This window comes from the organism of the source record quoted next, unplaced genomic scaffold (genome assembly GCF_019419815.1).
Source record: "Pyrus x bretschneideri cultivar Hongxiangsu unplaced genomic scaffold, Pyrus_bretschneideri_v1 Contig58, whole genome shotgun sequence".
NCBI lineage: Eukaryota > Viridiplantae > Streptophyta > Magnoliopsida > Rosales > Rosaceae > Pyrus > Pyrus x bretschneideri.
This window is the reverse complement of record NW_025999796.1, coordinates 2,540,363-2,554,952: the sequence shown is the minus strand read 5'-3', so window position 1 is coordinate 2,554,952 and position 14,590 is coordinate 2,540,363. Positions and strand designations below refer to the sequence as shown.

Genomic DNA, 14,590 nt, shown 5'->3' with positions numbered 1-14,590 from the left:
ATTTATAGTTTCTCCATGCGCTGAAAATGTATAAAAATGAAAAATAAAAAGTAAAATAGAAGAATAAGCATATAAGGTGGGGGTAAGAATAAAGGGAAGATCACCATAAAACACAAGAAACAGATTTACCTAATCAAATCAAGGACATGCCCTTTTCCCTTAAAACTTTTACTGCTACTAAACCAACGCAAATCATGTCTTCAACGTATTAACACAAGCGCAACGATACAGTTACAAATGTGTCGATGCCATTTAGTATCACCAAATTTACAAATATTCTTTATATGAGGAATATAGTTTATAACCAGCCCCTAAATTCTGACGACGATACACTTTTATAACGTAGATATCTAATTCAAAGAGTCAAGATTCCATCTTCTTTACGAGCAGTTTGTATCGTAACTTGCAAGTCCCAACAATTCTGGACCTTCGAGTCGATGGTTGTTCTCAAAGCTACAATGTTGAGACAAAAAGAAAACACAAATACAAATTACTTCATAAAACCACAAGCAAATAACAGCTTGAAATAAACCAAGACAAGAAAACCCCTTTCCTAACACCAGCCAACCTATGTTTCCTTCGCATTGAAACTCAACCTGCTCTTGACCGTACCAAACGCTAGGAAATAAATTGTTTAAACTTCTATACCGCACAAAAACACAACTTCATTTAGAGTTGCGGAAAAACTCTACGACAGTGTGTAATGAAATTATCTACACTTACCATCTATTAAGAGAACTCTCTTTGTGAACTAGAGTGTAAAAAATCAATTCTAACCTTTTCATTATGGGATAAATTCATCAATAAATACAAAAGATGAAGGGCAACCTGGTAATAAAGCAAAAACCTCCATACTATTCTATCTGCACTAACTAGCAACACACCGCATATCATGTCCGCCTAACTCTAGTTTATTTCATAGTGTAGAAAACTTAACAGTGTGCACTGCCTGAATGAGCTAATTGTGCTTGGCAAAAAGTATTCCAAATTGTATTCTTAGGCGCACATATTATACAAGCATAAGATACTACGCATATCCCCTTAAATTTCTCATTTAGATGTTCACCAAGCAAAAAATTAAATATATATATATGTATGTATACAGCACAAATTCTCTCCAGTTGACTTTATTCTAGTAAAAGCATCTATAACACAAGAGTATGGATCCATTTCCTGGTATTTGGTACAATCCTAAGAAACTTGCAATAAATATTCTCTCTTTTTTTCTCATCATGCAGAGAAGCATAAATGCCTTGTTTGGTCCCTAGGATTCGAATGGAATGGATAACCCACTCAATTAAAAATATTCTGAGGGTAGAAGTGAATGGGAAATTCACGGTATCACATACATAACATCAATGCAAACAAGAACAGGAATGCAACCACGCAAACCCCTTTTTCTTTTTGTTATGAGAAGGCACAAAACCCTTTTCATTTTCTGGTAAATAGGTGTCAAAAAGGAAGACCTCAAAGACTGATAAAACAAAACAGTATTTCCCATGGTTGAATTCCAGTTGGATAACCAAAAAAAGAGGTAATGATAACAAAACAAAATGCTAAATAATAGAAGGGACCTACTTGTTCAAGGGGATGTGCTCAAAGGGTCCACTGGTAGGAATCGTCCCACATAAATCATTGTTTGATACATCCCTGAAAAAAAGTGTCAATTTTAAATGAATAACAGTATTTACAAGAGAAAAGATAAAAAGAAAACACAAGAGCATTACCCACATTTGCAGAAAAACAAAGGGATAGAAGAAATGGAATAAGACAAGAAGCACTCACACAACTTTGAGGCTTGAAATACCCGTAAGATCCCTGGGGATTGGCCCAGTTAACCGATTGTCATTGAGACGCCTGCCAAACCAAAGCAATAATGAGAGAGAAGCAACAATTACTGCACCACAAAAATCTAATGATATGAATCTAAATAGGGATTTATTATGTGCACTACAAAATAGTTAACATGCACTCTACTCTCCTGTATATATATTTTTTTTAATAGGGATAAAAGTTCAAAACCACTAAGTCATAAGACGAGGCATTGAATGTACTGCTACCTGAGGCGTAAGCCTTTCAAGACTTGTAAATGTTATTTGGTAGTTTAGATAACAAATGGAATAAAAAGTGCATTTTGGTCATCAATAAAAGGAGAGATTCCAAACTAATAAAACTGACTGTTTCATTAAAAGGAGTAAACCAACATACCCATATGTGTTGCTGTTTAGCATAAAAATGTACCGGAAATAAAAAAGAACAAAAAAAAAAGCCTTTCTCTTCCTAGCGAGAGAGGTCAGATGATGGATCTATATCAGATCCAATGAAATCTACTTAATCTAGCCCTCTGGCCACCTCACCGCTGGCTCTCCAACGTGGTACTGCTTCAGGCCTGGCCGCTCCCGCTTGATGAGGAACAGAAGTGATTGTTTTCCTGAATCAACGGTTGTTTTAGTATTTTATTATTTAGGGTTTGTCTTTCGAATTCCTACTTTTATAAGGATTAAGATTTTTTCCCGTATAACCAGGATTATATTTAGTTTCCCATTCTATTTTGGATTAGGATTTCTTTCCTATAATAAGCTTACTTTCGTGCATTCTTTAGGTTTAAGGCATTATAAATATTCTTGTAATTCAGTAATCAAGAATAATGAAGAGTCGATGAATAGAAAAGTTTGGTTTTCCAGTAACTGGAATTCTTATCCTGCGACAGGGTTATTTTGGTGTGATGCCAAATTTCTTGGCGACAGGCCAAGAATGGGTGTGATGGCCCTGTGATTCCACTTATCCTTTATTGTTGTTTTAATCTAAGTTTTCTTTATTTTGGCGTCCGCTAACCTATCTATATTCCGCTGCCCAACTCTGTCTTACATCACTGTTGGCCTTCCAATAAAAATTGCTAAAGTCAAATGCCTCGTGTATATTTTGTTAGGAGAAGTGCAAAATAACTACTCCCATATAAATATACACATAAATGTATATGTATATAAGGTGAATGATTAGTTCACTACTCTAAGCAACACTCTAGAAATTGCAAAAGGCAACAAATAAAGAACCACCGCTTATGTTCCAATGCTGTACCTTCAACCAGGATCCCAAATAAGTTATTCAGCAATTTTCAAGTAAGGGTTATTAGAAATCAAATCATCCATTTTCAAAATGAAGAAAATAGATTTTAAGTAAAGCCAAAACAGTAATAATGCAGGCATAATTTAGTGCTTAATTTAATAAACTTACAAAAACACAAGTGATTTCAATTTCCCCAACGACGGAGGAATGGTCCCCGATATGTTGTTGTTATATAAGTCCAAGCTAATGAGGCTCTTCAGGTTACCAAGCTCAGCTGGAATAGTTCCTTGAATGTTATTTTTGTAAAGCTCCCTATATTCAAGGGTGCATGGGTGACCATACAATATGAAAGTATTAATGGGAAGTAAAGAATCATATTTATGTAAAAACAAGGGCACAGATTTCCACACACCCCAGCCCCTCAGCCAAAATAAACCCAAGATTGCAACAAGATCAAATACAATTGTATGCTTTATGAATAACCAGCATATAATCCAGGGAGATGAGAAACATACAGATATTGAAGATGCTCAAGCTTTCCTAGTTCAGGTACCAAATGTCCAGAGAGGTTTGAATTACCTAAATCCCTGCCAAAAATATCAAACTCTCAAACTTACAACAGATGAATAATAGCTTGGGGAAAAAAATAAACAATCTGAAGACTATAGCTGCCTCCCTAAAGAAAGTACAAATCAAGGCAACCAAATCTCCCACCTGAGTTAGCGTATGAAGTAGCAAAATATTCTTACATCAAATTCAATACAATGATACAACCATTCATCGCAAGAAAGAAACAGACAGCAGATATGCATAAATACCACTGCAGCTAGCAAGTCCAATGCAATAAATCCACACAAGACGGAAATAATAATGCGTGAGGTTACAAATCTCACATTGCCCAGACCAAATAAAACAGAAAACCATTGTACCTCATTTCCAATTTAAAGTTTGCACAGAATAGTTCCTTTGACGCGATAAACAATAATAACGGGAACGACAACGTACAATGGGGGGAAAAAAAACAAGCAAGAAATTTATGAAAAACAAGAATATGAGTTATGAAATGAGAAAAACCGACGCCCTCAACTGAAACTCTTCAATAAACTAGAAAGTCAACTGCAGTATATCTTATTGATCTACATACTGGAACAGGTAGGTAGGTGATTAGTCAAAGAGCTAAGATAGCAAAAATCTCCACTCACAACATTGAGAGAAAAATTGTTTCCCACTATCTAGGATATCATGGCCGAACAGCCTAAGTTGCAGCGCTAAGAGTTTACTGGCAATGCAGTCCGCAGCTTTGGAGCACAAGGCTGATGCATTTTGCAGCGTAATAACCAGATGTACTCGACGGTTGCGTGATCCTAGAACTTCCTCCGTTCAAACAACACACCGGTGGTGGAACATGACCTTACCATTCCTCCAAAATTTAACCACTGAATTAACTAAATTTGGACTCCATTTATGCTAACCTCCACACTAAGTGACCAACCAAACTCAACTATTATGGTTCCATTTTTCTTTTCTTTGAAAAAGTGGCTCAAATATATTCGTTAATACGAAAATTACTGTGACAAATAACAAAAACCTAAATAAATTGAAAAACCAATTTGATTAAACATCCAGTCATCACCAAATCTAAAAGCAAATAGCGAACACCATCATCATATCAATCAGAAGAAAAGGAGTACCACAAATTTAATATACATCTATATATATATATATATATATATATATATATGTATAGAGAGAGAGAGAGAGAGAGAGTCAGTGTTTAGGGGATGGTACACTCGGGTAACGCGATTGTCCTGGTTGCAGGTGATGTGAAACCAAGTGCAAGGGTTGACGAGGGTAGGATCCCAGCTCTGGAGCAGGTTATCGGGATCCGACAAGCTCCGCCGGAACGTGTACAAAGCGTCGCCTTCGGAGTTGCAATACACCAGCGGAAGGAGGCATACGCTTAGGGATAGGGTTAGAGTGAAGAAGAACCTGGATGCCGCCGCCATGGCCAGTGGTTGACGCCGAATCAGCTTCTTCTTCTTCTTCTGATGGGCTGTAGGGCTGTAGGGCTTTTGTTTTCCTTCCTTTTTGCCTTGCCTTTCTGTGTTTTGCGTTTTGTAAGGGGGGGGAGAGAGGCAGCAGAGTCAATGGCTCAAGAGTAGACTTCAGAAGGATCGGTTTTGGAAATCACATGGCCTTTCTTCTTCTTTTTAATCATCAAACGTCTACTGTCACTGTGCCGGTTGCTATTTTCCATTTTTCATCTCTAATTCACTTTGGTCTTTTATCGGATTGTACTGATTATTTTAACTAGAGAGATTAAGGAGGTGTATTCAATTAGGATTTTAAATGATTTTTATTTTTTTTAATGAATTTAGGGGTATTCAATTAGGATTTTAAGTGATTCTCTGAAATTCAAGATATATTCAATTAGAATTTTAAGGGATTTTAATTCTTTTAAGGAATCTAGGTGTATTCAATCAGGATTTTAAGTGATTATCTGAAATTCAATGTGTATTCAACCAAGATTTTAAGATAGTTTATTAAAATCCTTAGAAATCCAGGTATATTCAATTATAATTTTAAAGAAATTTATAATATTCCAGGTATATTGAATTAGAATTAGAATTTAGAGAATTTGGAAAAATTGAGGAATTAGAGGGAATTGGAGAGATTTTGTAGTGTATTTTAAGCATCCACAAATCTCACCTCTTCCCATGAGATTTCGAGGGAATTGGATCAAAATTTTACATAGAATATCCACAAAAATCTTCGTAAAAATCTATGGATTTATAAATCCATTAAAATCTATGAATTTATAAATCCATTAAAATCTCTCAAATTCCCAATTGAATACATCTCCCTAAGTGTATTCAAATAAGATTTTAAATAAGTTTATAACATTCCAAGTGTATTCAATTAGAAATTAATTTTAAAGAATTTGAGAAAGTTGAGGAATTAGAGGGAATTGAAGAGATTTCGTAATGTATAAACATCTACAAATCTCACATCTTCCCATGAGATTTCGAGGGAATTGAATCAAAATTTTATATGGAATCTCTACAAATCAATTAAACTACATTAAACTCCATGGATTTATAAATTCATTAAAATCTTTCAAATTCTCAATTGAATACACCCTCCTAATTTGTGCATAAGATAATCTAACTAAATGTTAGTTTAGTATTGCCGAAATTATTTTACAAGCAACTTTTTAAAAAAGTTGGAGCGAAAATTATATTTGGTAAATGAAAGAAAAGTGTTTGGTGTCAAAATATGGGTCTAAAATAGTAGAAACATAAGTAGATATATGCCTCTACCCCTACTTCTAAAAACTTCTTTTTATTTTTTTTCACGACACAACAACTCCATACTAATCCTAAATAGTTGGCCATTTAGTGCATTATCAGACTGAAGACCACTATTTAATATCATCTTTGATGTTGTAGTGAAAAAGAGAATTTCAAACTCTCACTGTGTTTTTTTCACTTTAATGGTTCCTTGGGAGGTCGATTGTATGCCCTTGATGCGAGATTTATACGCACACAAATTAAACCCTCTTTTTGACAATTGTAGTATAGGTATAAGTAGGGATCGTTCTGGACCGGGGATTAGGAGGGATTGTTAATCTCTTGGATTTGACTTCAAAAACGTAAAAACAAGTTTAAAACACTATTTAATGCGAAGAATGCAAAACTAAAAGTAAGAAAGATTAAGACTAAAACTTAAACAAAATAAAGGGGGATTGGATTTGGACGAAAATTGAAATAACGAAACAAGTAAATAAACTAGATAGAATGTAAATATGAAATTGATGAAATGGAATGAATGGATGCTAGCTAAGGGGTTCATCTCCACACATGTTACACTTGCATAATAAAAAGATTTCTAATTGCTTTTCAATAAACCATGAATTCTCAACGCCCCGGATTAATTAGGTCCGCTTAAATTAACCGTCAAGTTTTCCTTAAGTTAATGAATTGGATGATTGCATACGACAACCCAAAGCATTCCTCACAAGTTCCCTACATGAATTGCATAATAGAGATACAAGCAAGAATCATTAAGCATCATGAAAACTATAAGTGTTGACGAGGCATTCGTTACTATGATTGCATGAAACTTATGCCAAGAATATGTTTAATACGATTGTTTATAAGCAACCTCCACTACTTGTGAATATAAGTTCATAACTATTACGTGAAACTCACTTATATTCTAGCGTCAAATTCATGCATGAAAATTAAGCGTTCATTCTTAATAAACATACATAAATAGGTTATCAATCAAACAGTTAAACAAATTGAATTCATAACTTATGAAACGTAATTAAAAGTAATCAAATCATATTACAAACATAAACATAGTTTCGAATTACCCCCTAGCTAAAGGGGGTTTAGTTCCTCATAACTTTGAAATCAAAGAAACACCTAAACATTCCAACAACTCAAAACTTTGAATTGTATGAACGTTTAAGCACTCTTTTCTTCCATTTCTCATACGTACAAAACAAAGAGAATTAAAATGAAACTTTGAAATCAAAGAAACACCTAAACATTCCAACAACTCAAAACTTGAATTGTATGAACGTTTAGGCACTCTTCTCTTCCTCGTTGTTGTAGCACAAGGTTTAAGGATAGGTTGGTTGGGGGGATGCAAGTGTTGGGGAATTATGGAAATGGATGAGGATTGGTGGAAATGGAAGATGGTTTTTGGATTCTAAGGGAGAAAGGAATGTGTTTGTGGTGTGTTGTTGTGTTGTGAATGAGATGATATATGAATGAATGAATGCAAGGGTATTTATAGGAGTAGTGGAGGGAACATATAGGGAGAGAATGGATGGGAGAGCATGTGAATGATAGCTAGGAGAATGATTAAAGGGGTGTGAATGGTTGGAAATGCATGTGGGTGAATTGGTGGTGCAATGATGAAAGAATAAGTGCATGTGTGTGTGTTGTGTTGGAATAAATGTGGATGCATGATGAAAAGTTAATAAATAATGCATGTAGGGTTAGGAAATAAAATCATAACTTAAAGGGGGGATGATTAAAGGATGTGGCTAGGTTGGAAAGGTGTGGAAGATGGATGGAATTAGGGGGAATGCATGGCAATGATGGGGAGTTCTTTGGTGATGAATGCAATGATGAAGAGTGAATAAATAATGCATGTAGGGTTAGCTAGGTTGGCTTTGTTTGGGTGCATGTGAGTTAAAGAGGGAGAATGTGGTGAAATGATGAAGTAGGAAGGTGGAAATGCATGTGAATGCATGTGAGTGCATGTGTGTGTGAATGGGTGTTTCTTGATGGTTTTGGGGTTGTGATGCATGTGAATGCATGTGGCTAAGGCTTGTTGATTGGGCTAGAGGTTTTGCATGGCTCAAAGGATTGTTTGATTGGGCTAGGCCCTTTGTTTTATGTTCAAAGTGCATACAAGGCTTTCAAATTCGTCCAACACTTTGGCTCCAAAAATATGCTATCCATTCCAAGCCCAATTTTGCTCCAAAATGCTCCAAAATGCATCTTTTTGCTTCCTTAGCCATATGAACCTAAAAACACACGAAAATGGCTTAAACTACTAAAACAACTATGAATTAACAACATAGATGCACGAAAGCAAGCTAAGTAAGTCGCCTAAATATGCTCCTATCAGCCCTCCCATTTACATACTCTCCACAAGCCCTAATGTTTGTGTGGTCATGGTTAAGTCACGTCAACATTTTATATTACTTTTTGTTTTATTATTACTGTAAGAAATTAATATAAAATGTTGACGTGGCTTAACCGTGACCACACATCACAGGAAGGCATATGGGAAGTATGGAAATGGGAGGGCAAATAATCCACCTCCCTTGTTAGGACTAGTTTGGGGTTGGTCAATTTTTTTTTCAAAAGCAGCTTCTTTACCACCATCACCGGAACTCAATTAAGTATCATTAGAATTCAATTGGGGTTGTTCATGACTGGATTTGAAAGAGACAAAGGAGGCAGTGGATATAACTTTTAGGTTTAGTTGTCGGATTTTGTCCATAAACAAAAACTTACTAGGGCAAAATGACTTTAATGTATTATTTATTTATGTTAATTTAAGGGAGAAGATGGATTTGGTGAAACATTTGTTATAATTGTTCGATCTCCATGGGCCGCGGAAGAAGACTAGTATTTGTTATAGTTGTTTTAGACTTTCTCAACAAAGGTGGACTCGCTCTTGTCCTTTTGCTCGGTTGGTTTGAAAGTAGAGACGAACTAGTAGACCCCAGCGATGAGGAGAGCCCCAAAAGTGAGTTAGTGAGTCCATTGGACTTGGAAAGACATAGAAAGATACAAGACAAAGAGGAGTGAGAGAGCAAGAGATGGAAATAACATTGAGTCTAGCATAGCGGCTGGATCGAGGATGATACATGGGTGGAGGTAGACCTGTAAACGAGTCGGGTTTATTAGGTTTTGGTCAGATTCAATCCAACCTGTTAAGCTAACGGGTCATTCAAACCCAACATGTTAAACTAATAAGTCACTCGTTAACACCCGTTAACAATGGCTGTTTTTTGCTTTTTTTTTTTTTTTTTTTTTTGCGTTCCAATACAATTACACATATTAACTGAAAGGATGTATAAAAGGTTGTTGCCTGCTGACAGTGAAAAATGTACTGAGTTCGATATATAGTAAACAGAAAAGGAGCTGCTACTTGGATTTCTCCTCGGTCTGGTTCTGGAACTCTTCCTGCAAACAAGGAGTTGCGGATGATGTCTTTGAAGAGGATGGAGATAAGGGTTGACATGCAGATCACGGAGCAGGAGGTGCAGCACAGGAGGAACTGGAGCGGCTTGAGGGAGGAGATTTCTTGGGATAGATGGTGCAGGGAGTAGAGGAAGGTCTAGTCGAGGAGCTTGGGCAATATGAAGGCCCCTGCCGAGGGCAGGCGTTTTCACTGTCAATGAAGCAGTAGATAGATAATCTACTGTAGATTATTTATCAATGATAAAAAAAAAGATAGGAAAATAGGAAAAAGATAAGGTGTGATTATAATTTATAACAGGTGCTAACGGGTGTTAACGGGTCTAACGGGTTGATCCAAAGTGACCCGTTAAGCATCCACTCAAATACTAATATTAACGGGTTGTGTCCAAAATGTCAGGTCTAGGTGGAGGGTGCTGTCGTGCCTGGGTTCGTGAGGGCCGAATTTACCCAATTTTTTTGAAGTTATTAAATAAATGGGTGTAGAGCACATATGTGGCTTAGACCCGTTTAATAGATTCGGCGCTTATTTAAACCATAAATGCACCGACACAAATAAGTTGTGTAGCTAGTAATTCCAACATTTCAAAACCCAAATTAGTCTTAAAGTTGAACGTTTTTTAATCCCCTCCAATACCACAAATACATAATTAAAAATATACGAAATGTGGGAAAAAAATGTGAGAGACGATTGTTAGCTAAAAAATATTGTGAGGATGGATATTAAAAAATGGATAAAATACACCAAATTTTGAACTTGTAAACTAGGATAAATCCGTGACTAATGATTCATGAGAGCAAGTTAACCTGTTATAGGAGGACAAGGGCAAGGCAAGGGTAAGGGCAATGAAATTGCCGTCACTATTCAGTCAGGATAATAATTGCCTTTGTGCAAGTCCATTCATTTGTCAAGGGCAATGGAACTATTTACAAATATAAATTTTTAATTTTTTATACTTTGTAAGTTTGTTCTATGTAAATAAAATGAATGTCTAATTTCATTAATACATTACAAATACAAGGAATGAAGAAGATGATTGGGCATTTATAGAAAAGAAAAAAAAAAGATTTGGGTATATTTTTTGAATTTTTTACCATTAGAATAATCTTGACCATTGAATTTCAAAATTATTTCTGTTGGATGTCCCAGATTGCGTCACGTGGCAATTGCAGAAAAAATCGCAATTTTTTTACCTTTGGAAATCCATTGGCTCAACTTGGAGGAAAAATGAGTCATAGGTTGTGCACGTCGGGGGATCCTACTCAATCGATTCCTGTAGCCAGCAGGTACAAGCCTAGACAAAAGTTGCAATTCAAACCACATGCCAAGGCATTTGAAGCACCGGTAGAGTTGCTTTAAGAGATTGATGAAAGGGTTAGAATGTCATGCTCACACTATTCTTGCCAACATGCAGTGCCTTTTAGACTTTCCATGGTGGGTAAGCCATAATCGTGGTCTTCTAATCAAGGCTTTAGGCCCATCTTAAGCGCCGTCATATATCTTTGTATTTAATGTAGTTGTGATTAGATTTTGGCTTGCTGATGATGTTATGTGCTGTTTAAGTTGGTGTCAATAACCCATGTCATGTTAGTTTATTCTCATTTCCTACAAACATCTGGATATCATATTCTAGTATTTAATTGCAAAAACTGCATTCTTAGAAGTAAAAGCCTGGAATTTTAAGATGCCGAGCTATCATGCATGTTTCATAATTGTTTGTCCAATTTAGTTGAAGCCCCCTTGGTGTGCATTGTCCAATATTGTGTTCATTGTCTGATGTTTTCTACCTTCATTTAGGGAATTAAGGTTATTTTGATTGATTGAATATCATTGAAATTGAAAGTTGATGCGTTACGAATGTGACACATAAATTAAACCCTATTTGTGACAATTGTAGTAATGATGTAAGTAGGGATCGTTTTAACCGGGGATTAACTAGGGGTGCTAAACACTTGACTCAAATAAATAAAACTAATCTTTTAAAACACTTAACTCACTTAACGAAAACTCAAAATAAGTCCACAAGACTCCAAATACTTAAAAACACAAAATAAGATAGATTAAGACTAAACAAAATATGGGGGGATTGAGGTTTTGACGAAATTAAACTAAAATGCACAGATTGCAATTAAGGGCAGAATGTAAATATGAATGTGATGAAAATATGGATGATGGAATAGCTAAGGGGTTTTTCTCCACACATGAAATATATGCAACGTAAATCACTTTCCAATTATCAATTCAATAAGTTATGAATCTCGACACTGCAAGTTAATTAGGTCCGCTTAAATTAACCTTCAGATTTCCCTAGAATCATTGAATTGGATGAATATGCATCGCAAACAAATTATTCCTAACAAGTTCTTTATATGAACAGCATGATAAAGATACAAGTTAGAATCATTACGTTCTTTGGAAATCATAAGCATCGACAAGGCATTTGTAACTATGAAAAGCATGAAACTCTTGCCAGGAATCTACTTAACATGATCGTGACTAGCAACCTTCACTACTTGTGAATATAAATTCATAACGATTAGGTGAAACAAACTTATATCCTAGCACCAAATTCAAGCATGCAAATTAAGCGTGCACTCTCGATCAACATACAAGAATAAGTTCTAAATCAAACGGTTAAGCAAATTGTATTCACGACTTATGCAACGATAACTGGAAGTAATCAACTTATTTCACATATATAATCATGGTTTCGAATACACCCTTAGCCAAGGAAGGTTTAGTTCCTCATACGTACAAGACAAAGATAAGTAAATTTAATCATTGAAATCAAGGAGAGAAAACACCTAAAAATTCCAACAACTCAAACTTGAATTGTACAAACGTTTAGGCCCTCTTCTCCTCCTCTTTGTTGCGGCACAAGGTCTAAGGATAGGTTTTGGGGTGGTATTTGTATGGAGGAATGGATGTGTGATGGTGTAAAGTGTGTTAGAGGGATGGGGAGTGCTGGAAATGGAAGGGGAGGCCACGAGTTGGATATTGATTGTGCTGGAAATGAATGTGTGATGCACGACTTCTAAGGGGAAGATGGTGTGAAGTGTGTTGGAGGGATGGGGAGTGCTGGAAATGGAAGGGGAGGCCACGGGTTGGATATTGATTGTGCTGGAAATGAATGTGTGATGCATGGCTTCTAAGGGGAAGATGGTGTGAAGTGTGTATGAATGCATTGCATGGTTTTATAGGGAAAGAATGGGAGAGAATGTGGCTGAATGATTAAAGAGGGAATGCATGTGGAATGACAACTAGGGAGTGAATGATTAAAGAGGGAATGCATGTGGAAGTGTGGCTGCAATGAAGGAGAAAAGCTGGAAAATGGAATGTTATGCACGGCAATGGGATTGTTCTAGGTGATGGGTGCATGTGGCTGAATTATTTGTTGGGAAAGCATGTGAGTGAATGATTAAAAGTGAATGGTGGCTGCAATAATGAAGGGGGAAAGTTGGAATGGATGTGTGATGCACGGTTTCAAAGGGTTGTTTCTGTGAATGATGGCAGGTTGTGTATGTGAGTGATTAGGGTGAATGAAAGGTGAATGAATAATGAAATGGGAAAGCATGTGAGTGACAACTAGGTTGAATGATGATGAGTGCATGTGGCTGAATGAAAATATGTGAATGAATGAGAATATGGTGCGGCTGCAAGGTTGTAGTTTAGGGTGTTTGAGTGAATGGCTGAGATGGTTTGATGAATGAATGTGTTTAAATGGTTTAAAATAGGAAACAAGGCATTTCCTTGCACGACAAGGAAGGGAGACACAAAGGGACTCACGGCATGGCTTAAGGTTGCAAGTTTTGTGACCTAGAATAGGTAGGAACCTTTGATATTGCTGAAATATGGAGTCATTATGGCTCTAGGAAAGATTAAACTCAAAATAGGAAACCTTGGCTTAACTTTCCTACTTGAAGTAGGAAACCTTCTTTGACTAAGATTCCTCATTTGATTAGGAATCCTCTTCAATTTCGTCCATTCCTTTTGCTCCAAATGTAAGCTATCCATTCCAAACCCAATTTTGCTCCAAAATGCACCTTTTTGCTTCCTTAGCCATATAAACCTAGAAACACACGAAAATGGCATAAAGGACTAAAATAACTAAAGAAACATAACGTAAATGCACGAGAACAAGCCAATTAAGTCGCATAAATATGCTCCTATCAAAAGTAATGGTGGTTTCTACTTTCATTTGGTGAAAATCACGCAGTTTATTATAATTTAAACATTATTGAGAAAATTGTTCGAAAAAGCTTAGTGGAACTTGGATGGCATATTGGGAACGGAAGCAAACATGTTTCTCCCTTCTCTATTTGGCTAGAGGTGTTAGGAGGGCCTGATTTATTTATTTATTTATTTTTTCATTGATAATGTCTACTATGTAAAGGGATTTTGGTTATCTACACTTTTTTGGAACCTTTTACGCTTTTAAATTTTGCCCCTCTCTCAACAATTCCTAACTTCGCTACTGTAAAGTATCTTGATATACAAATATAATTTTGCATCCAATACATATGCATGTATTCAACTTTTTGAATTTTAGTTGTATCTATATACCTTTTTTCATTCCTCTGGTGTATAAGTTCCAATTTGTCAACGTACGTCACGTTTACAATAACATGAACATTCTCTTGCGAAATTATTGATAAGACCTTTATCACCTGCAAAATTATGGTTAAATCACATTAAAACACTTGTAAGATAATAAAGTAATTGTATTATAGATAGCTCAAGTACAATCATTTTTCTTAAGGATTGATATGAATAACGTATGTTTAAAACTAAT

At 35.9% G+C, this 14,590-nt stretch overlaps 1 protein-coding gene across 1 annotated transcript; it reads right to left on the bottom strand.

The window, feature by feature from the left end:
* Positions 1-124: 124 nt before the first annotated feature.
* Positions 125-5,078, bottom strand: LOC103931724 (leucine-rich repeat protein 1). The gene is made up of 6 exons (XM_009341243.3): positions 4,855-5,078; positions 3,582-3,653; positions 3,235-3,378; positions 1,786-1,857; positions 1,579-1,650; positions 125-453 (listed from the first exon to the last, which is right to left on the bottom strand). The coding sequence occupies exons 1-6, from the start codon at positions 5,070-5,072 to the stop codon at positions 381-383; spliced, it is 651 nt and encodes a 216-aa protein (XP_009339518.1). The 5' UTR covers positions 5,073-5,078; the 3' UTR covers positions 125-380.
* Between the last annotated feature and the right edge of the window lie 9,512 nt (positions 5,079-14,590).